At 42.0% G+C, this 22,354-nt stretch overlaps 1 protein-coding gene and 1 pseudogene across 1 annotated transcript; one reads left to right on the forward strand and one right to left on the reverse strand.

Annotated features, from left to right (window-relative positions):
* Positions 1-22,354, reverse strand: part of LOC149324290 (uncharacterized) — a 380,857-nt pseudogene that overhangs the window by 162,482 nt on the left and 196,021 nt on the right.
* Positions 6,078-20,835, forward strand: LOC149324293 (uncharacterized). The gene is made up of 3 exons (XM_089498586.1): positions 6,078-6,153; positions 18,244-19,067; positions 20,005-20,835. The coding sequence occupies exons 2-3, from the start codon at positions 18,281-18,283 to the stop codon at positions 20,157-20,159; spliced, it is 942 nt and encodes a 313-aa protein (XP_089354712.1). The 5' UTR covers positions 6,078-6,153; positions 18,244-18,280; the 3' UTR covers positions 20,160-20,835.

Genomic DNA, 22,354 nt, shown 5'->3' on the forward strand with positions numbered 1-22,354 from the left:
CTCCTTCTCCTCTCTCTCTGGCCGGACTGTTCTGGAAGGCTCTGGAAGTTGGTATATAAAGCTAGTCTGCTAGCTCCGCCCCCTTGTGACTCACAGATGTGACTCACAGAAGCTCCTCCCCTTCAGCAACGAGCACACGGTCTCAAGCACACGGTCTCAAAATGGCTGCCAAGCAGCTCCTCTCCTTCTCCTCTCTCTGGCCGGACTGTTCTGGAAGGCTCTGGAAGTTGGTATATAAAGCTAGTCTGCTAGCTCCGCCCCCTTGTGACTCACAGATGTGACTCACAGAAGCTCCTCCCCTTCAGCAACGAGCACACGGTCTCAAGCACACGGTCTCAAAATGGCTGCCAAGCAGCTCCTCTCCTTCTCCTCTCTCTCTGGCCGGACTGTTCTGGAAGGCTCTGGAAGTTGGTATATAAAGCTAGTCTGCTAGCTCCGCCCCCTTGTGACTCACAGATGTGACTCACAGAAGCTCCTCCCCTTCAGCAACGAGCACACGGTCTCAAAATGGCTGCCAAGCAGCTCCTCTCCTTCTCCTCTCTCTCTGGCCGGACTGTTCTGGAAGGCTCTGGAAGTTGGTATATAAAGCTAGTCTGCTAGCTCCGCCCCCTTGTGACTCACAGATGTGACTCACAGAAGCTCCTCCCCTTCAGCAACGAGCACACGGTCTCAAGCACACGGTCTCAAAATGGCTGCCAAGCAGCTCCTCTCCTTCTCCTCTCTCTCTGGCCGGACTGTTCTGGAAGGCTCTGGAAGTTGGTATATAAAGCTAGTCTGCTAGCTCCGCCCCCTTGTGACTCACAGATGTGACTCACAGAAGCTCCTCCCCTTCAGCAACGAGCACACGGTCTCAAAATGGCTGCCAAGCAGCTCCTCTCCTTCTCCTCTCTCTCTGGCCGGACTGTTCTGGAAGGCTCTGGAAGTTGGTATATAAAGCTAGTGTGCTAGCTCCGCCCCCTTGTGACTCACAGATGTGACTCACAGAAGCTCCTCCCCTTCAGCAACGAGCACACGGTCTCAAGCACACGGTCTCAAATATAATTGCTTTCCTGGTTTATTTTTGTCCTTTGCAAAAAAGTTTCGTGAAAAGAGACCCGTGATGGTAACTCGGTATAGAAAAGATTTTTAATTTTCAGCCATTAATTTAATAATGAGTTCCTCACAAAACAATGAGAAAAATCTGTGTTCTCTTTATGTTTTCCATACCAAAGAAAAGCATGGAATCCGAATCTTAGTTTGACACTTTCCAAACATCATGTTCTTCTATTCTCTAATTTAATCCAATCCTCTAACCAGAGTAAACAAGCTGCAAAGAAATATAATCTGAGATTGCTTAAGGCACAACCTTCCCTCTTCAGTTAAGATTTCCCTACTAATTCTTGCCTTTTTACCAGACCACAAGAATTTGGGGAGTTCTCTTTGCCATCCTTCAAAGTAACGCATGTGTGAGACAATCAGTAAGTTTTGGAAGAGGAATATAAATCTAGGCAGGACGTTCATTTTTATAACGGCCACTTTGCCAAGGAAAGAAAGATGTAATTTAGCCCATTTCCCCAAATCACTTTGTACTTTTTTCCAAGTTCTCAGATAATTGTTGTGAAAAAGATCTATATTTCTCTTTGTTAAGTACAGGCCCAGAGACCTTTCTTCTTTTTCCGCTTTGTAGCCTGATAATTTTGTCAGTTCTTCATCTTCTTTCTGTGATAAATTCTTAGTCAACATTGACGTCTTTTCTTGATTTACTTTGAAACCTGAAACTCTTCCGTACTCAAACAAAGTCTCTTCTATGCGTTTTATCGATGTCTTTGGATCTTCTAGATAGAGTATGATATCGTCCGCGAAGGCTCTTAACTTGAAACAGCAGTCTTTAATTTGGACTCCCTTTATTGTTTGATCGTTTCTTATTTTAATATTTAGAATTTCTAATACAATGATGAATAGTAAGGGTGAAAGAGGACACCCTTGTCTTGTTCCTCTTTCGATGTTAATATTAGGAGTTCTCTCTTCGTTGATGATTATCTGGGCTTTTTGGTCATTATAAATGTCCTTAATCCAATTTAAGAAATTTTCTCCCATATTCATTCTTCTGGTGGTTTCCAACAAAAAATACCAGTTTACCCGTTCAAACGCCTTCTCCACATCCAATAGGACCATGGCCATTTTCTTCTCATTGATATCAATTGTAGTTCTAATATTGTCCTTCAAAAGTCTTCTAGGCAAAAAGCCGCTTTGATCTTTGTGTATTATTCCACACAGTATTCCTTTTATTCTCTCTGCTATGATGGACGAGAAGATCTTGTGGTCAATATTGAGCAGGGAGATCGGCCTATAATTTTTGACATCTTTTTTATCTCCGTTTATTTTTGGTATCAGGGAGATATAGGCGGATTTCCATGATTCAGGAATCCCATGGACTTGAATCTGATTTAGAGTCTCTGTCAGGGGTTCTACGAGAACCTCTTCCAGTTGTTTGTAATAGACAGAGGGAAAGCCTTCTGGTCCAGGTGTTTTGTTGGGCTTCAGTCTTTGCATGGCTGCTGAGATCTCTCTGTTACTCAATGGCTGGCTCAACTTCATCTTTTCTTCATCATTTAATTTTGGAATTCTTTGTTTATCCAAGTAACTACATATTTCTTTCTTGTCTAGTTCGCTATTTAGGTTTTCTCTATATAGATCTCCGAAAAATTCTCTAAATACATGTAGGATCTTGGTCTGTTATTCTTTCCCTTTTATACACTAGTTCTGTAGTAATCTTCTTTCCATGTTTTCCTTTAATTTGTTTGCCAGCAGTTTACTGGTTTTGTTGCCTAATTCAAAATGTTTTTGTCTGGCTTTCTTTAGGTTTTTTCCTATTTCTTTCAGTGCAATTGCCTTTAATTGAAGTTGCAACTTTTCCATTTGGTGTTTGAGTGTTACATCCCTTGTCTTTTTCCATTCTCCTTCTTTGACTTTTAATTCATCCATTAATAGTTTTTCTTCTCGTTTCTCTTTCCTTTTTGAGTTCTGTTTGAATTTTTATAAATACTCCTCTTGTTACAGATTTTCCTGCATCCCAGATGGTTTTACTCGCCATTCCTTCCGTTTTATTTTCCTTAAAATATAATTTTAAGGCTTCTTTGATTTTATTTTTGATGTTTTCATTTTTTAACAAATTATTTTGTAATCTCCAGTCATACTCCATTTTTTCTCTTTTAATTCCAAAATTATAGGGTTATGATCCGATATTCTTTTTGGAAGGATGTCCATATTTTGAATCTGAGGGATTAAGTTTTTCGATACAAAGAACAGATCTATACGTGAGAAAGAGTTGCGACTTTCTGAGAAGAAAGTAAAGCCGTTTTCTTCTTTATTTTTAAATCTCCAAACATCTTCTAGATCCTCCTCCTCCTCCTCCTCCCTTCAGGGAAGGCTGCAAGGGCAGCAAGGGCTTCAGGGGCTGACGGAGCATGTGCAGGTCCCTAGAAACCTCCCTCCGATCATGCACAGGTCTCCCAAGGCCTCTTTCTCCTTCCTCCTCCACTGACCTTTGAGGGGAGCCTTCAGGAGAGAAAGGAAGGTGGCACTGGGCCTCCAAGGCAGGCCTCCTCTTCCTCCTCCCTCCCTGCCTCTGAGGAGACTTTGAGGAGTCCAGAATGGAGCCCATGAGAAGGAGCTGGACTCACGAAGGAAAAGGAGGCAGGGAAGGCTCTGCATTGGAAATCATAGAACCCTAGAGCTGGAAGAGACCCCAAAAAGGACCATCTAGTCCAACCTCCTTCTTCTGCCATGCAGGAACGCATAATCAAAGCATCCCCATTGACAGATGGCCATCCAGCCTCTGCTTAAAGACCTCCAAGGAGGGAGACTCCATTACACTCCGAGGAAGGAGTTACTCTCAGGAAGCTCCTCCTAATGTTCAGCTGGAATCTCTTTTCCTGGAGCTTGCATCCATTGCTCTGGGTCCTAGTCTCTGGAGCAGCAGAAAAGAAGCTTGCTCCCTCCTCAATATGGCATCCCTTCAAGTATTTAAACAGGGCTATCATATCATCTCTTAACCTTCTCTTCTCCAGGCTAAACATCCCCAGCATCTCCCTAAGATGTCTTTCTTTCTCTCTTTCCGTGTGTGTGTGTGTGTGTGTCTGTGTGTGTGCCTCTGTTGTTCTTATGGGTGGAAATGAAGCTGAGGACTGAGCAGGGAAGGAAGGAAGGAAGGAAGGAAGGAAGGAAGGAAGGAAGGGGGGAAGGAGAGAGAAGTGTGTACTACTTTTGAAGATAGATAGATAGATAGATAGATAGATAGATAGATAGATAATGTTTATGTCATAGTCAGATGGTGCTCCTTATTAAACAAGAGGACAAAGCTCTCAAGGGCTACTATCTGGAATTTATGCTACTTTTCAATCTTTTGAATATACGTGTCTCATTTAAAACATGAATACATAGTTTTTTTGTGGGTTTTTGGGCTAAGTGGCCATGTTCTGGCACAGTGTCTTCCTGAGGTTTCGCCAGCATCTGTGAAACGTCAGGAAGAAACTCTTCTAGAACATGGCCACTTAGCCCAAAAACCCCACAAAAAACTATGGATTCTGGCCATGAAAGCCCTTGACTTCACATTTAAACATGTTTGTGTGCATTTCTGTCTCATTGAAAGCAATGGCACAGGCAGATGGTGTCCCTAGTTATACAAAAGGGCAAAGCCCTCAAGGTTTCCCAACTGGGATTTGTACTCCTTTTGAATATTTTGAATATATCTCTGTCTCATTGAAAACAGGTGGCATCTCTTATTATACACAAGGGCAAAATTTGTACTACTTTTGAATATTTTGTATATGTGTGTGTGTGTGTGTGTGTGGTATATATATGTATATGTATGTGTGTGCGTCTATCTATCTATCTATCTATCTATCTATCTATCTGCTGCCGCCTCATTGCCAGGGCACCAAAGGCGGCTTTCAAAAGTCAAAATAGCAATTTGGTTTTCAAAGTAGAAAATGCAAAGGTGAAAACAATTCAGTGTTGATTCTGTTTGAAACCCACAGCTAATAGCATTTTAAAAAACTACAAGGACAAGCACAGACCCTCTCTCTCTCTCTCTCTCTCTCTCTCTCTGAGGGGAGGAGGTCCACTAGTTCGTGTGTTTTCTTCTGGGGAAGGGGAGAACCGAGGGTGCCTCCCTTGCCCTTTCTTTCTGTATGTTCCCAGAACAGGACTCTCTGCTGGCCCCCTCTGCAGGGTTGTTGTTGGGAGGGAAAAGGTCTTTCTCTCTCTGCGTGTGGATCCTATGGACCTCTCAGCCTAGTTCCCAGACTGCCATTGGGGGGCTCTCTCTCTCTCTCTTACTCCCCCCAGAAGGGGCTGTGGGGTCCCTCTTCCTCCTCCCCCCCAGAGATGAATTGGGTTTGCCCCTCCCTCCCTTAAGGCCAAAGAGGGGGTCCTGGTCAGTCCCAATTCCCCCCCCCCAAAAAAAAATAAGGCCTTTGGGTCTCCCTCCTCTTCTGCTCCTCTTTCCAGGAAGGAGGGGGCTCTTCAAGGGGAATTTTGGGGAGAAGAGAGGGGCACTTCTGCCACTGGATGAAAACTTTGGCCTCCACCTCCTCCTCTTCCAAAGACAGCCTTCTTCAGCGGCTGAGACTGAGCATGCCCTTCTTCCTTCCTGGCAGGCAGTGAGGGCAGCCATGACTTCAGGGGCTGAGACTGAGCATGCTCAGAGGAAGACATCTTCCTTCCTGACAGGCAGTGAGGGCAGCCGTGACTTCAGGGGCTGAGACTGAGCATGCTCAGAGGAAGACATCTTCCTTCCTGGCAGGCAGTGAGGGCAGCCGTGACTTCAGGGGCTGAGACTGAGCATGCTCAGAGAAAGACATCTTCCTTCCTGGCAGGCAGTGAGGGCAGCCGTGACTTCAGGGGCTGAGACTGAGCATGCTCAGAGGAAGACATCTTCCTTCCTGGCAGGCAGTGAGGGCAGCCGTGACTTCAGCAGCTTAGACTGAGCATGCGCAGTGCTCCCGAGGGCTGTCCTCCATCTTCTTCTTGTGTTTGGCCATTGAGGGGATCCCTGAGGAGAGAAGGAGGGACGGACTTTGCTGCTGGGGCTCCAAGGCACTGGGACCCCTCTCCTTCTTTCCTTCCTTGCTCTGAGGAGACTTTGAAAAGGAGGACAAAAAGGAGCCCAAGGTAAGGAGCTGGACTCAGGAGGGAAAAGGAGAAGAAGGAGGAAGGCTCTGCTTTAGAAAGAGAGGACTCTGTCTGTTTCTGTTTCTCTCTCTCTCTCTCTCTCTCTATATATATATATATATACTATATATCGCAGCCGTCTGTGCGTCTCTCATTTAAAGCAATGGAATGTATGCTACCTTTCCATATTCTGAGTACATATATCTATATATCTATATATAGTCTCTCTCTCATATCTAAAACAATGACAGAGTCAGATGCCATCCCTTATTACACAAAAGAGCAAAGCCAAGGGCTGCAATCTGGAATTTATGCTACTTGTGAATACTTTAACTCTCTCTCTCTCTAGATGGATGGTGTGTCTGTGTCTTTCTCATTGAAAACAATGGCAGAGGAGTCTTATGGCGCTCCTTCTACAAAACGGTTTTAAAAGCATACATTGCAAAGGTAAAGACAATTCGGTGTCAATTCTGTTTAAAACATGTAGCTAGAAGCAGTTTAAAAATACAAGGACAAAAGTAGATTCAAAGCCATTCAGGAGAAGAAAGTGTTGGCCACAAAAGAGCAAAACAGAACTAGATCCCAAACCCACAAAACAGCCCTATGCTTTTTGGTCCAACTCCAAAGCCCCAAATGTCTTTCCCATCCCTTTGGGGTGTCTGTCTCCCATTCCCTCTTCCTTTTCTCTCCTTTATCCCTCCTTCTCATCCCTTCCTTCTTTCCCTTCTTCCTTTGCCTCACTCTTCCCTCTCCCACCCACTATCCTTCCCTCCTTGGACCCCTTTTCCAGCTCCATCTCTCTTCGTATGCAGAGCCCCTTCTTCCCCTCATGTCCCCTTCCTTTCGCCTAACAACAACCCTGCAGGGTCTGTCAGACTGAGACTAGCCCCTTCCTCCACCTGCCTTTGCAGCCATTACTTTGAGGGGGGTTGGCTGGCCTTCCTTTCCATGTCCTGAACCAAGACCCCCAGAGGAGCATCCTTTAAGGTCCCGCTTCTCTCTTCTTCCCCTAGCAGGCATAACAATAATAATAATAATAATAATAATAAAGATATAAATAAAACAAAGTTTATGGCCAAGAATCATAGAGTTGGAAGAGACCCCAGGGGCCCTGATCCAGCCCAACCCCATTTTTATGCCAGGCAGGAACTCTCAGTCAAAGCATCATCATCATCATCATCATCGTTATTATTATTATTAACCTTTATTTATAAAGCGCTGTAAATTTACACAGCGCTGTACATACAATCTTTTTAATTGGACGGTTCCCTGCCCTCAGGCTTACAATCTAGAAAGACACGACACAAAGGGAGTGGTGGTGGGGAAGGGGCCTCTCTAGTAGGATAATACATATAAAATACAGAGCAATATAGGAAATGATTCAATAAAACAGGCAACAAAAGAACATCAAATAGCAAGTGACAATTATGCAATGCCTGGGAACGCTGCCCTGAACAGGATGGTCTTCAACTCCGTTTTGAAGCTGGTTAAAGAAGTGATGGCTATTGTTCGCGGGGTTAAAAGGTTCCAGGAGTGAGGGGCAGTGAGTGAAAAGGGGCGAATCCAAGATGGGGCAGAGGAAATCCTGGGCTGGGACAGGAACCCTTGACTACCAAAACGAACAACGGAGTGGGAAGGTGAGGAGAAAGAAGGTCTGATAAGTAAGGAGGGCCAGTCCATGGAGGGCTTTAAACGTCAACGGCAGGAGCTTATACTGAATGCGGAAAGGGAGAGGGAGCCAGTGAAGGGATGCCAAGACAGGAGAGATGTGGTCAGAGTGGTGGGTGGAAGTGATAATGCGTGCAGCTGAATGCTGGACAGAGATTAAAGGACGGAGGTGAGAAAGAGGAGGTCATCCAGTCTCTGTTTAAAGACCTCCAAAGGAGACTCCACCAAAATCTCCATTGAGGGAGTATGTTCCTTTGTCAAACAGCCCTTACTCTCAGGACAGGCTGTTTATCCTCCTAATGTTGAGGTGGAATCTCTTTTCCTGTAGTTTGCATCCATTGCTCCATTGGGTCCTTTTCTCTGGAGCAGCAGAAAACAAACTTGCTCCCTCCTCCTCAATATCTGACATCCATTCAGATATTTAAACAGGGCTGTCACACCACCTCTTAACTGTCTCTTTTCCAGGCCAAACATGCCCAGCTCCCTAAGTCTTTCCTCATAGGGCTTCATGGTTTCCAGGCCCTTCACCATTTTGTTGGCCCTCCTTTGGCCAGGCCCTCCCTGTCCAGTTTCTCAACATCCTTTTTTATTGTGTTGCCCAGAACTGGATACAGTATTCCAGGTGAGGTCTGACCAAAGCAAGGCAGAGTAGCACTATTACACCCCTTGATCTATTATGAGCATCATGATCATCATCTTATATCCCACATTTCTCCCAATATAGGGACTCAACACAGCAATATATTCAGTGTTGGCCAAATCCCAAACCCACAAAACAGCAATATGCTTTTAGGTCAACTCAAAAGCCCAAAATTCATTTCCGATCCCTTTGGGGTATCTGTCTCTCTGTCAGAAATCCCCTTCATTCATTTATTTATTCAGGGGTTGTGTCATGAGGGTTATAAGTTTAGGGTTTTGTTAGTATATTGTTGGATGAAGTTAGTAGTTGGTTATGTATTAGATTGTATAATGGGTGAATGGAAAGTACTAGAAAGAGATAGACTGGCTGTTAAAATGTGTGCTTGGCTCATTCGTGGTTAGGAATGTTTAGGGAGCTGCCTTGCCAGCAGAGGCCTGGATCTCTAAGACAGAGATTGGTGTCTATGTTGGGAAGGGAAGCATAGAGAGTGCCTATAGAGGTTATGATATTGTTTATGCAATGTTATGATGTTATGTTTGTTATATTTTAATATGCCGTTATGTTGGGTTGGGGGATGACGGGGTTTTTAGTTGTGCGTAAATGTATATGCTGTTAAGGTTTGGTATTAATTGGACCTGTTGTGGCTAAGGGTTTATCACTCAAGGCCACAAGTGCAGTGAGGAGATAATGCTGTGTGAGAGTTTTGCCAAGAGCCGGACTGGAGGATATTACATCCCCAGAGAGGAGATTCATCCCTGCGCGGGAAAGAGTTATCCTGTTAGTTTGCTTTATTGGGGTGGGATTGCTTGATGGGGTTATATAAACTATATGTTAATAGAAACTTTCATTCCTGACAAAAGAAGTCACTTCTATTGTATGTATCTCCTTCTTCAATAAAGCTGTCCCTTCCCCAAAGTACAGCCTCTTGTTGAAAGAGGGGGAATGCAATTGGAAGCCTGGCTGTCTTTCAGGAATCTGCCTTTCTAGGAGGCTGGTTGGGGCGTACTGATTTATCTGATGCCCAGAAGACCAGGGACCTACACCCATTCCCTTTCCCCTTAATTTTTCCTTTTGGAACCTGCCTGATGGAGGAGCGTCTGGAGGAGGGCTGCGTGGCCCTTGCCTTGAGATTGGAACATATCGCAAGGACTGTAGAACCCCTGTCCGTGGGCCTGGCGCAGGCGAAGTCAAGGCAGGCAGGCAAGAACGGGAGAGCTCCTTGGAGGATCTAAGCCCAAGAAGGGAGGCTGAAGCGCCCAGTGGCGGCTATCATGACTCCAAGGCGGAACCAGCTCGCGTTTCCTTAATATTTGCGAGGGCAAATCTTTAAATATTTGTAATTCTTGTTCCTATTCTTCCATATAGATTTTATTATTATTATTATTATTTCTTCCCATTCTTTAATTTCTTGCCGTCTTTCAGCATGGATCTTGGCTCTTATATCAGTTCTCAATTTCCAGTTTCATCCAGGATAAAATTATTTTGAACATACCGTGCAGTTTTTCTTTTTCTTTTTCTTCACTATTGTTCCCTTCTTAAGTATCTTGGATTTCTGCTTCAGACATCATATTGAAAGGTTATGTTTGAGATCTAGTAATATAATTCAAAGTCCAAATACATTTCAAAACTACTTATTATCTATTACATCCAGAAGGAGAAAAGAATTTACTAAAGCTTAAGATTCAGAAGTATGATCTGTTTAAGGTAACAAAAAAAAAATCTATGCTCCTCCTATTAATATTATACACTTAGTTGTTGTGTAAAGACCATCGGGAGGGTTAAATATTGATCTACTTTAGATTACTCTAACTTTAACCGTGCCTAAAATTTATAACTGCTTATATTTATTGTGGATTATAGTCAACAGTGTTAAGGACAATTATAGAATAAACAAACAAATTAAAAAGTGGTGGGCATTACTTTTGCCCAAAAGCTTTAATAAGATAAGGTTCATAGAATCATAGAATGATAGAGTTGGAAGAGACCCCAAGAAGGGCCATCCAGTCCAACCCCATTCTGCCATGCAGGAAATCCAAATCAAAGCATCCAGCCTCTGCTTAAAGACCTCCAAGGAAGGAGACTCCACTACACTCCGAGGAAGGAGTTTGTTCCACTGTCGAATAGCCCTTACTGTCAGGAAGTTCCTCCTAATATTGAGCTGGAATCTCTTTTCCTGCAGTTTGCATCCATTGCTCTGTTGTGTCCTAGTCTCTGGAGCAGCAGAAAACAAGCTTGCTCCCTCCTGAATATGACATCCCTTCAAATATTTAAACAGGTTGGGAGCCTCCTTATTTTCTTTTCCCCAAAAAACCCCCAACTGTATACAAAAATCACACTACTGATCTGGTTCGAGAAAAATAGGGTTTCTTTGAATCTCCTTTTCTAGGAAATATCTAGTTGGCTTTTGTTAGGTTTAACAGTTACAGTTAGTAGCCAACATATAACCTACTTCTATGCTGAAGTTAGAGGCAGCAGCGATGCAGCAACCAGCGGACCGAGGACGAGGCTTCCTTTTGCCCCATCTCCATCTTCTCTGTAGTGTGGTGGCGCGGCAGCATTCCCGGGCTGGGTGAGGTGACAATGGCCACCCCACTCACCATCTCCCCAACAGAGGCAGTGACGAAATGGCAACCAGTGGGCTGAGGGCGAGGCTTCCTTCCTCCCCTTCCCCATTTCCCCTATAGCGCAACAGCACTTGCGGGCTGGGCGAGGCTACAAAGGGCGCCCCACTCACCATCTCCCGAGCAGAGGCAGTAGCAACATGGCAACCGGTGGGCCGAGGGCGAGTCTTCCTTCTGCCCCTTCTCCCTCTTCCCTATAGCATGGCAGCACTCACGGGGCCGGGCAAAGCTACAAAGGCCACCCCACTCACCATCTCCCCAGCAGAGGCAGCGGTGGCGTGGCAATCAGCACGCCGAGGATGAGGCTTCCTTCCGCCCCTTCTCCATCATCCCTTTAGTGTGGCGGCACCCTTCCCCCTCTCCCCTATAGTGCGGTGGCGCGGCAGCACTCTCTGGGCCACGCAAGGCTACAAAGCAGCAACCAGCTTCCCGTCTTCCATCTCACGAGTCCGGGCAAGACCATCAAGACCGCTCTACCCCTTTTTTTCCTGGTCCAAACAGCCTAACGATAAGTGAACACAAACACCTACCTGCTGCTAGTGGTGAATGACAGAATGCCTCGCTGAATTTGGGGGCATCTGTGGTTTTGGCATCTTCAGAGAATGCTTGCCTGGAATAGAGTTGTGTCTGTATATATATGTGTGTGTGTGTGTGTGTGTGTGACCCTGTTTGGGGAGGAGTGATTTCCATGTTAATCTGTGTATTGTTCTGTTGTTGATGGAAAGGCCTCAAGGTGGGAGAATATGCAAAGAGGATTAGTGTCTGTTTAATTAGTGATCATGGTCTGCTGGGAAAATCCCTGACTCTGGGTGGTTTGTCATTTACATTTGCTGAGTCCTGATTTTACTGTTTTTTAGGACTAGTAGCCAAACTTTGTTCACGTTAAGGGTTTCTTCTTTCCTGTTGAAGTTGTCCAGGTGTTTGTATTCATTATGTCAGCATATTCCATATCAGTCATAGCAATACCCAACAAACAAGCATAACAATTTATCTCACAGCTATATTAGAACACTCTTGTCTGTAAATCTTAACCAGTAACTAATTCTTTTCATACCCATCTCTCATGGTTTGGCCCAAAACAGTCCTGTCCCACAGCTGCTCTAAGGCCAAATGTATCCAGTATTCATCTTCAATCCGCAACTCAGCCTTTGGCTGCAGTGTCCATCAATACAATCACAATATAATATAACTAAATAAATCCAAACTAAACCCAGAATTTGGGAAACCCAAAACATGGCAAAAACATGACAGGAAAATAGTCACAGATTTATTCCTGCATAAATGTGGAATACTGTGTCCAGTTCTGGGCCTAGGGTTGCCATAAGCCGGCTGGGGGCGGGACAATCCCGGGTTTTGACCACTAGGGGGCGTCCCTGCACGGTTTCCTCCTTGTCCCGGGTGGATGAGGTTGCCTTTGCTGGCCCTTGCAGAGCTGCGCGCAGGGCTAATGAGGAGGACTTCCTCCTCCTCAGGCTGGGTCCTCCAGGCCTGAGCCTGTGAGGGCTGGCAGGGGGCGGGGCTGTTCCAGCCCCAGTCTGCCCCCATTGGCCAGCCAGACTCAGGAGGAGGAGTTCCTCCTCTCTTGGGCTGGGCTGCAGCCAGAGGGGAAAGGAAAGGGCCATTTCCTTTGCCCTTTTTTGGTGCCAGGGAGGAGGAGGAGGAGGAGGATGAAGAGGAAGAGAAGGAGAAGGAGAAGGAGCAAGTACTGTATGTGTTTTTTAAACTGTATTTTTAAAGTGCATTTTAAGCTGTATTTTTAAACTGTATTTTTAAAGTGCATTTTAAGCTGTATTTTTAAACTGTATTTTTAAAGTGCATTTTAAGCTGTATTTTTTAAACTGTATTTTAAAGTGCATTTTAAACTGTATTTTTAAACTGTATTTTTAAAGTGCATTTTAAGCTGTATTTTTAAAGTGCATTTTAAGCTGTATTTTTAAGCTGTATTTTTAAAGTGCATTTTAAGCTGTATTTTTTAAACTGTATTTTTAAAGTGCATTTTAAGCTGTATTTTTTAAACTGTATTTTTAAAGTGCATTTTAAGCTGTATTTTTAAAGTGCATTTTAAGCTGTATTTTTAAACTGTATTTTTAAAGTGCATTTTAAGCTGTATTTTTTAAACTGTATTTTAAAGTGCATTTTAAACTGTATTTTTAAACTGTATTTTTAAAGTGCATTTTAAGCTGTATTTTTAAAGTGCATTTTAAGCTGTATTTTTAAGCTGTATTTTTAAAGTACATTTTAAGCTGTATTTTTAAACTATATTTTTAAAGTGCATTTTTAAGCTGTATTTTTAAACTGTATTTTTAAAGTGCATTTTAAGCTGTATTTTTAAACTGTATTTTAAAGTGCATTTTAAAGCTGTATTTTTAAAGTGCATTTTTAAGGTGTATTTTTTAAACTGTATTTTAAAGTGCATTTTAAAGCTGTATTTTTAAAGTGCATTTTAAGCTGTATTTTTTAAACTGTATTTTTAAAGTGCATTTTTAAGCTGTATTTTTTAAACTGTATTTTTAAAGTGCATTTTAAGCTGTATTTTTAAGCTGTATTTTTAAAGTACATTTTAAGCTGTATTTTTAAACTATATTTTTAAAGTGCATTTTTAAGCTGTATTTTTAAACTGTATTTTTAAAGTGCATTTTAAGCTGTATTTTTAAGCTGTATTTTTAAAGTACATTTTAAGCTGTATTTTTAAACTATATTTTTAAAGTGCATTTTTAAGCTGTATTTTTAAACTGTATTTTTAAAGTGCATTTTAAGCTGTATTTTTAAACTGTATTTTAAAGTGCATTTTAAAGCTGTATTTTTAAAGTGCATTTTTAAGGTGTATTTTTTAAACTGTATTTTAAAGTGCATTTTAAAGCTGTATTTTTAAAGTGCATTTTAAGCTGTATTTTTTAAACTGTATTTTTAAAGTGCATTTTTAAGCTGTATTTTTTAAACTGTATTTTTAAAGTGCATTTTAAAGTGCCTTTTCTGTGTATTTTTGATGCTTTTAATGCTAACAATTGTCCCTTGCTTCAACAAGGATAGTGTGGTGATGATGTGATTTGAGTCAGCTTCTGAAGTTGAGAGAGTGTCACCTTCCAAAGTGTGGTTTTGGTGTATTTTTTGTGCTTTTAATGCTAACAAGTCTCCCTTGTTGTGACAATGATGGTGATGATGGTGATGGTGATATTGATATCAGCAAGCCTCTCAGGCATGGCCAATGTTAGCTGCTCTGATTTTTACAAACTCATGTGCAGTGAAAAAAAATCAAAGTCCCTTGACTAAGTACACACTTCTGAGAAGTAGAGTTGGTGCAAGAAACCTGAAACGGCAAATCCACTTCTTGTGAAACCACCTTGACATGTTCAATATGCATAGCCATGTTAAACCATGCTAAGTGTTAAACTCAAGGGGTTTGATTATGGAATAAGCCTCTGAACTATGCAAGAGGCCATGTTAAGTAAAGCCACGGGAAGTGCCCAAATGTGCTGTTGTGTGTGTTTTGGAATGGAGGGGGGTGGTTTGGGCAGAAAAGGAAGTCCATTTCTGCCATCTGACTAGGAATAATGCCCAAATGTCCTCCATTTTGATCATGCCTAAGAAACATGCATTTATATTAACATTTTTAAAAAGCATCAATTTTTTCCGCATGTCCTCCATTTTTATAAAATGTGCCCTACATTTGAAAAGGTTGTCCTACATTTGCCCTACATTTGTCCCGGTTTGGAGGTCCTGACTTATGGCAACCCTATCTGGGCCCCACTATTCAAAAAGGATGTTAACCAATTGGAGCGTGTGCAGAGAACAGCAACTAAAATGGTGGAGGATCTGGAAACCATGCTTTATGAGGAGAGACTTAGGGAGCTGGGGATGTTTAGCCTGTTAAAGAGATGGTTAAGGCTTGATATGATAGTTCTTAAGTATTTGAGGGGGTGTCACAATGAGGATGGAGCAAGCTTGTTTTCTGCTGCTCCAGAAACTAGAACACGGAGCAATGGCTGCAAGGGACATGAACAGAGATTTCGCCTCAACATTAGGAACAAATTCCTGAGAGTAAGAGCTCTTGGTCAGTGAAAGATGCTCCTTTGGATTTTGGTGGAACCTCCTTCCTTGGAAGTGTTTAAGCAGAGGCTGGATGACTTTAACTAAGTTGCAATGCTGGAAAATATAGTCCAAGATCAGGCATTGCTACCTCTCTCTAACCCTTTTTTGGAAGAGAGGTGTCCTGTGGGCTTCCTGGATCTGGGTTAAATGCCAATGTACTGATGAGATTTCGGCAAAGTTTGAGTCTCGCAGTGGTTGAAATGGGATGGTTTGAAATAGGGAGGACAGGTGAGGGACAATCAACATTGTAATGAAGGCTATTCTGCCTAGAAGAGAGAGTTTCAATCTCTTCTATTCTAGTCCTTTAGAGGTTAACCGTTTAGACATTTTGTTGTAGCTTCTGGGGATTATCTGACTGAAATCTTCATAGTATTGATTTCTAGGTAAGTAAATCCTGAGGGTTTTAACCGGAGATTGGTAGATTTTTGAACATCTAGTTGGTTTTCATATGCAATGTTGACACAGAAATTTAATTTTTGAGTAGTTCAGAAACCTGTAAGACTATCAAAGGTTGTGTTAGGAAGATGGTCGTATCATCTGCAAAGAGATTTAGCTTGTTAATTGTTCCTCCTATTTTGGGTCCCTTTATGTTTGCATTTCCTCTGGTGGAGGTGGCTAAGGGCTCTATTGCAATAGCAAATAACAGCAGGGATAAATCTACAGTGCTATATAAATAATAATAATAATAATAATAATAATAATAATAATAATAATAATAATAATAATAATAAAGGACATCCTTGTTTAGTTCCCCTTTGGAGCCTAAAGATAGAAGAGTTTGTTCTGTTCACTGTTACTAAGGCATCTGAGGATCTTGTGTATAGGTTTTCCAGCAAACTAATTAATTTAATTTCCAAATTTTCTCCAATCAAGTATTGTCAGTTCACTCTGTCAAAAGCTTTCAGGGCATCTAGGGACATAAAGGCAAGTGGGGTTTTAGGTTTTGAGGCATGACAGATGACGTTTAGGACTCGTCTAATGGCGTCAGATAGTTTTCTATTTGCCACAAAGCCAGTTTGGTCAATAGAGATATACTCAGTGATGAAGCTATTAATCCTATTTTCTAGAATTAAATATCCTGGTTTATTAATGCTATTGATGGAAATGCTGAGGTGGGAGGTTGACAGTTGCTTGTTTTGGGAATGGGGCCAATTCTGGAAATGCGTCAAGGTTGGGGACATAGACCTTGCAACTTAGAGTCATAGAAATGGAAGAGACCACAAATGCCATCCAGTCCAACCCATTCTGCCATGCAGGAAATCTCATTCAATAGTTGTTCTAGGTGTGGGGCAGTTTTATTATAATGTAACTTGTAAAACTCTCCCGTAAATCCATCGGATCAATGAGTTTTCCTTGGTTGAGGTTTTGGGTTGCCTGTTTGATTTCTCCTAACAAGATGGGCTCCTTGAGTGTTTTTGAAATTTTGAGAGATTTCAGGGATGAACTGTCGACTTTCGGGGTTTTGATATTGCCATTTGGGGAGCTGATACCTGCAACAATTCTTCTTTCTGCTTCTGTTTTGCTAAACTAGCTAGCAATTTCGGGTTCCTATTATTGTTTGCATAGAAGCAGGCTTTTGTGTATTGCAATTTATTTTGAACTAAGTGTAGGTCTAATTAGTTTTTAATGTCTGATTTTCCGTCTTCTTGTGGGAGTTTGACAAGACTCCAATTTCTTTAATCAATTCCTGGCATTTTGTTTCCGTACTTTTCTATTGTTTAGATCCCTCCTGTATAAACAGACCTCTAAGCACCGCTTTCCGTGTGTCCCATAGTAGCACTAAAGAGGTAGTTTCAGATCTGTTTTCTAGGTAAAGAATTTCTATTGCTTTTTCTATGTACTTTTTAAAAAGGTCATGCATTGGGAGTGTGGACCTAAACCGCCAGGACTTTTAAGGTCTGGGAAAGTCCTTCCGGCACCCAGTCTATTATTGGTGAATGCTCTGGATGTAAGTTGGATTAATTGTGGAAAATAAGAATTTAGAGCTGAGAAAAATGATAAATTCTGGAATACGTCTTATGGACTGCTGACTAGAAGATGACATCTTTCTCTATGGGATGTGGAGATCTCCAAGGGTCAAGTAATCCTGCATCTTTAATTGTCTACATCAGTGGGGTTGGATCTATATAGAACCATAGAGTTGGAAGAGACTACAAGGGCCATCCAACCCCCTTCTGCTATGCAGGAACTCACAATTTATTTATTATTATTTATTTATGGTATTTATACCCTGCCCTTCAGCCCTAAAGTCTCTCAGAGCTGCTTACAGTTATTAGTATTTCTGATAGACCATTCCCTGCCCTCAGGCTTACAATCTAAAAAGACACCAAACAAGAGTAGAAGAAGGGGATGGCGGTGGGGAAGAAGGGGATCAGGTCCATCGGTTCTTCTCTCCCTCTGAGGCTTGGACTAAGGCAGATGGAAGGAGGGAGGGCTTTCCTTCTTAATTGAGTCCAGTCAAAGCATCCTCATTTTGACAGATGGACAACCGGCCTCTGTTTAAAGACCTCCAAAGTTGGAAACTGCTCCAAAACCTGAGAGGAAGGACTGTGTTCCACTGTTGAACAGCCCTGATTCTCATAAAGTTCCCCCTAATATTGAGGTGGAATCTCTTTTCCTGCAGCTTCCATCCATTGCTCCATTGTCTCCTATTCTCTGGAGCAGCAGAAAACAACCTTGCTCCCTCCTCACTGTAACCTCCCTTCAAATATTTAAACAGGGCTATCATATCACCCCTTAATCATGTCTTCCCCAGGTAAAATCTCCCCAGCATCATAGGTCTTTCCTCATAAGGCATGGTTTCGAGACCCTTCACCATTCTAGTTTCCCTTCTCTAGATACGCTCCAATTTGTCAACACCTTTTTAATTGTGGTGCCCAGAACAATGTGATCACCAATATTTGGATCAAACTTCATTACAAGGTGGTCAATGTTGCATTTTTTAAAAAAAAATCTGCATTAGGACAATTTTATTTATTTTAAGTAGTCTACCCCACTCTTTAGCAACAATGACTCTCAGAACAGATTGCATCATCATTATTATATTTATTTATCTCCCACCCTTGCCCCCAGTATCAGGACTGACACAGGGAAGAAGCCACACAAACACATGGAACCTGAAAAGAGCTTCAGAGATAGAAATGCCTGCACTGTACACCAAAGAACTCACAGAGGGAAGAAGCCATACAAATGCATGCAATGTGGAAGGAGCTTCAGTCGGAGTGAACATCTAAACACACATCAAAAGACCCACACTGGGGAGAAGCCTTATAAATGCATGGAATGTGGAAAGAGCTTCAGTCAGAGTGGACATCTAAATTTACATCAAAAGACTCATACGGGGGAGAAGCCCTATAAATGCATGGAATGTGGCAAGACCTTCATTCAGAGTGGAAATCTAAGCGTACATCTAATGACGCACACAGGGGAGAAGCCATATAAATGCATGGAATGTGGAAGGAGTTTCAGTCAGAGTGGAGATCTAAATTCACATCATAGGACACACACAGGGGAGAAGCCATACAAATGTATGGAATGTGAAAAGAGCTTCAGTCGGAGTGGACATCTAAACAGACATCAAAAGACACATACTGGAGAGAAGCCATATAAATGCATGGAATGTGGAAAGAGCTTCAGTCAGAGTGGAGATCTAAATTCACATCAAAAGACTCACACACGGGAGAAGCCATACAAATGCATGGAATGTGGAAAGAGCTTCAATTGGAGTGGACATCTAAACAGACATCAAAGGACCCACACAGGGGAGAAGCCCTTTAAATGCATGGAATGTGGAAAGAGCTTCAGTCAGAGTGGACATCTAAACCGTCATCACAGGACCCACACATGGGAGAAGCTATTTCCAGCCAGCAGCAGGGCACTAGATGTCAGCTCTGAAGGTCTGTTGACCATCTCTTCTATTTGCTGAACAAACTTTTAGAAATTATCTATTGGGACCAAGGGGAATGTTTACAATGGTGGGAGCAATCCTTTCTCATCTGGCTGCATTTCAGGCAAAGCTGGTGGGACTGGAGAGAGGAAGTGCTAGTTTTATTATTATTAAATTGAATCCCCTTCCTCTTATTATTTTTCTCATTTGTGGATTGTTTATTAATTTCGATGTATTGTTATGTATATTTTAACCATGTTTTATTGTTTAATTTTATACTTGGGAGGGAGAGTGGGGCCAGGGTCTTGTGGGGCTTGTTGTTTTTATTGTTGTGTATTGTACAAATTTTGTTGTTACCTGCCTCAATCCCCAAAACGGAAGAGGCAAGATATAAATATATTATTATTATTATTATTATTATTATTATTATTATTATTATTATTCAAGCATCCCCTCATTGTTGTTCCAAGGTCTTTTCATGGGATCCTGTAAGATCCAAAGGGGCACAGCTTAAAGCTTTGCAGGTAGGACAGAAATGTGTTTTGAGAGAGACAGAGATGTGTCCCTCCTCTTGGTCCTTGAAGGGTGAAAGTGGTCAGTGGGAAACCAGATAGTCTGATCCACGTTTTCATTGCTCTGCTGATGAAAGTTAAACTCCCAACAAGTTTTACTCTCATGCCAGCGTATTTTAGTTTACCTTTAAAACGGTTAACACCCTGGCAAACTAAAATTGCACCCTATGTTTTTATTGGGTTATGGGCCCAGAAGAGGTCCCAGTCTAGTTCCCAGAAGGTGTCCCAGTTTAGACTCAGTGAGATCTCAGAAGAGGTCCCAGATTAGTTTAAACTGCTTATCCTGAAGATACTTACTTCAAGAAAGATGGTTTTTCCTCACTCAAACAATACAGAATGGCTTCAACTATAACATGCTGTTTCTATTTATTAAAGGCTACAGCCTGAATCTAATCCAAACCAAGATGTCTATGAGATTTATTTGCAAAAGAAAAAGAAGACTCCCACCAGCAACCAAAGCAAGTGGAGTTCTTCCATCCTCCAAGACTCTTGCATCCAGAAGGAACTTCACCTGCAATGGAGCAGCCTAACAATGAGGAACCAGATGGTAAGCAAGAAGCGGAGCCAGGTATCCAAATCCAGGTAAGAAGAACGCTCCTATAAAGATATGCCACCTGACAGATTCTCTTATCAAGCCACAGAGGACTTAATTCCAAAACCTTCTGATTGGAAAAAGATAAAGAGAATGACAAAGACAGATCCTGAGAAGTGGGTGCAAGCTGTTAGTGAGGAAATTCAATCCTTTATATAAAAACAAGACATGGACTTTGTCCGAATTGCCAGAAAGAAAAAGAGCAATTAGCTGTAGATGGGTCTTTACCACAAAGCTAGAAGCATAAGGGAAGATTCAGAGGTACAAAGCAAGACTTGTTGCTAAAGGCAATACTCAAAAGTATGGTGAGGACTACAACGAAACTTTTGCTGGCATAGTTACTCAAGCAACCATCAGGACTCTCCTAGCTGTTGCAGCTTACAAGAAAATGACTGTTCAACATCTGGATGTTTGCACAGCTTTTCTATATGGAGATCTCACTGAAGAACTTTATATGGAGCAACCTCCAGGATTGGAAATCTCTTGGAAATGCAGATTACAAAAGAGCATTTATGGTTTAAAGCAAGCTGCCAGAAACTGGACCAGCCTCTTGTCAAGGAGCGATTCACTCCAGTTACTGTTGACAGATATGTATACAAGCGATTCAGAAACAATAAATGGACTTACATCAAAGTTATGTGTATGATCTGATTCTGTGCACTGAAAACAAAGCAGATAGTGAACGGAGGGGATGCACATGCGCTGGGAAAGAGGATAGTGTTGGGGTGTGTATTGAGGCAAAAAGATAGCAGAGTTTTGGAGACGTTTTCACAAAAATTGCTTTACTCAAGAGAAGTCATGAAACAGAAGTAAAAAACAAAACAGTACAAATGGCACAGTACATAACAGCAAAAATTGAAGCACAGTAAAAAACTCCTAGTTCAGCAGTGTATCATTATAACATTACCATTGCAGCAGCATGGAGAGCAGTATTATCAGCAAGGTCGCAACCAGCATAGAGAACACATTCAGAGTGCTACCAAACTGTATGGAGAGCATGTACAGAAAGCTCCCAACAGCATGGAGAGCATGTACAGAGAATGCTCTCAACAGTCCAGCAGACATTGCAATGCAGTTATACTTTGCTAATTGGCTAACACAACAACCTGGCCTAATTAGCTAATTACATGACTGATTGCTAGTGCATCATGGACTACACCTGCCAGTTTACTAGACTCTCATCCAGTCACAACTTAGTCACAACTAGCATACCTTGACAGATAGATGCCTTCAAGTCTTCTCCCTTCTAAGAGATAGAAAATAGATTTATTATTGCACATAAAGTTGACAAAAGGTGCAGGGCACTTAATTTGGACATTAGAATTAAGATCCTGAACAAGCAAGATCTCTTTGAATAAGAAGAAAAGCAAGTGGGAGAGAAAAGCCAGCTGCAGCATGATTTATGAACAACATTGAGACAGCAATGGTGATTCCTCCCACAAAAATCTTGCTAGAAGTCCTGGATCGTAAATTAGACAAGCTGTTTGATGCCTTCCAAAGCATTCAGAGTACAATTAAAGTTCTCACTGAACAGACGAGTGAAATAAAAAAGACAACTGAGGAAGCAAAGCAAAAAGCTGAAAACGATGAACAACAGATAGAGACGCTGAGAAATGAAGTCGTAAAGCTTTGAGACAGATTCATAGAGGCTGAGAAGAGACAAAGAAGGAGAAATGTAAGAATAAGGAACTTTCCAGAACAAGCTAAATCTAGTGATTTAATCACTACATTAACAACATGGTGGAAAAGCTATGATTTAAAAGTTTCCCCGGATGATCTAGAGAGAGCCCACTGGCGTTTGGGGGCACAAGGCAGCAGGAGAAGAAAAGAAAAACATGAAGGACATGGTCTTTAAAAAACTGAGATCAATACAAAATCTGGAATATAATGGACATAAAATAAAGATTTACCAAGATTTGGCTTCTATGGGCCCATCCAGACTACCTTTTACCCCGGATCAGAAATCGATCCTTGCACGTGAAGTTCATATTGGCCCCGAATCCCCCACAAGCCAATCAGAGGCTTGCATACCCCGTTCCGTGGCAAATGCCGCTTAGCGTGAGCCATTCATAATTGGGGCAAATACCCTTTCTTCTGAAAAAACCCGGGTTCTGAGAAATATGAACTTGCCCC

Source organism: Sceloporus occidentalis, unplaced genomic scaffold (assembly GCF_023333645.1).
Source record: "Sceloporus occidentalis isolate IW3139 unplaced genomic scaffold, rSceOcc1.0.p SCAF_1, whole genome shotgun sequence".
Taxonomy (NCBI): Eukaryota; Metazoa; Chordata; class Lepidosauria; order Squamata; family Phrynosomatidae; genus Sceloporus; species Sceloporus occidentalis.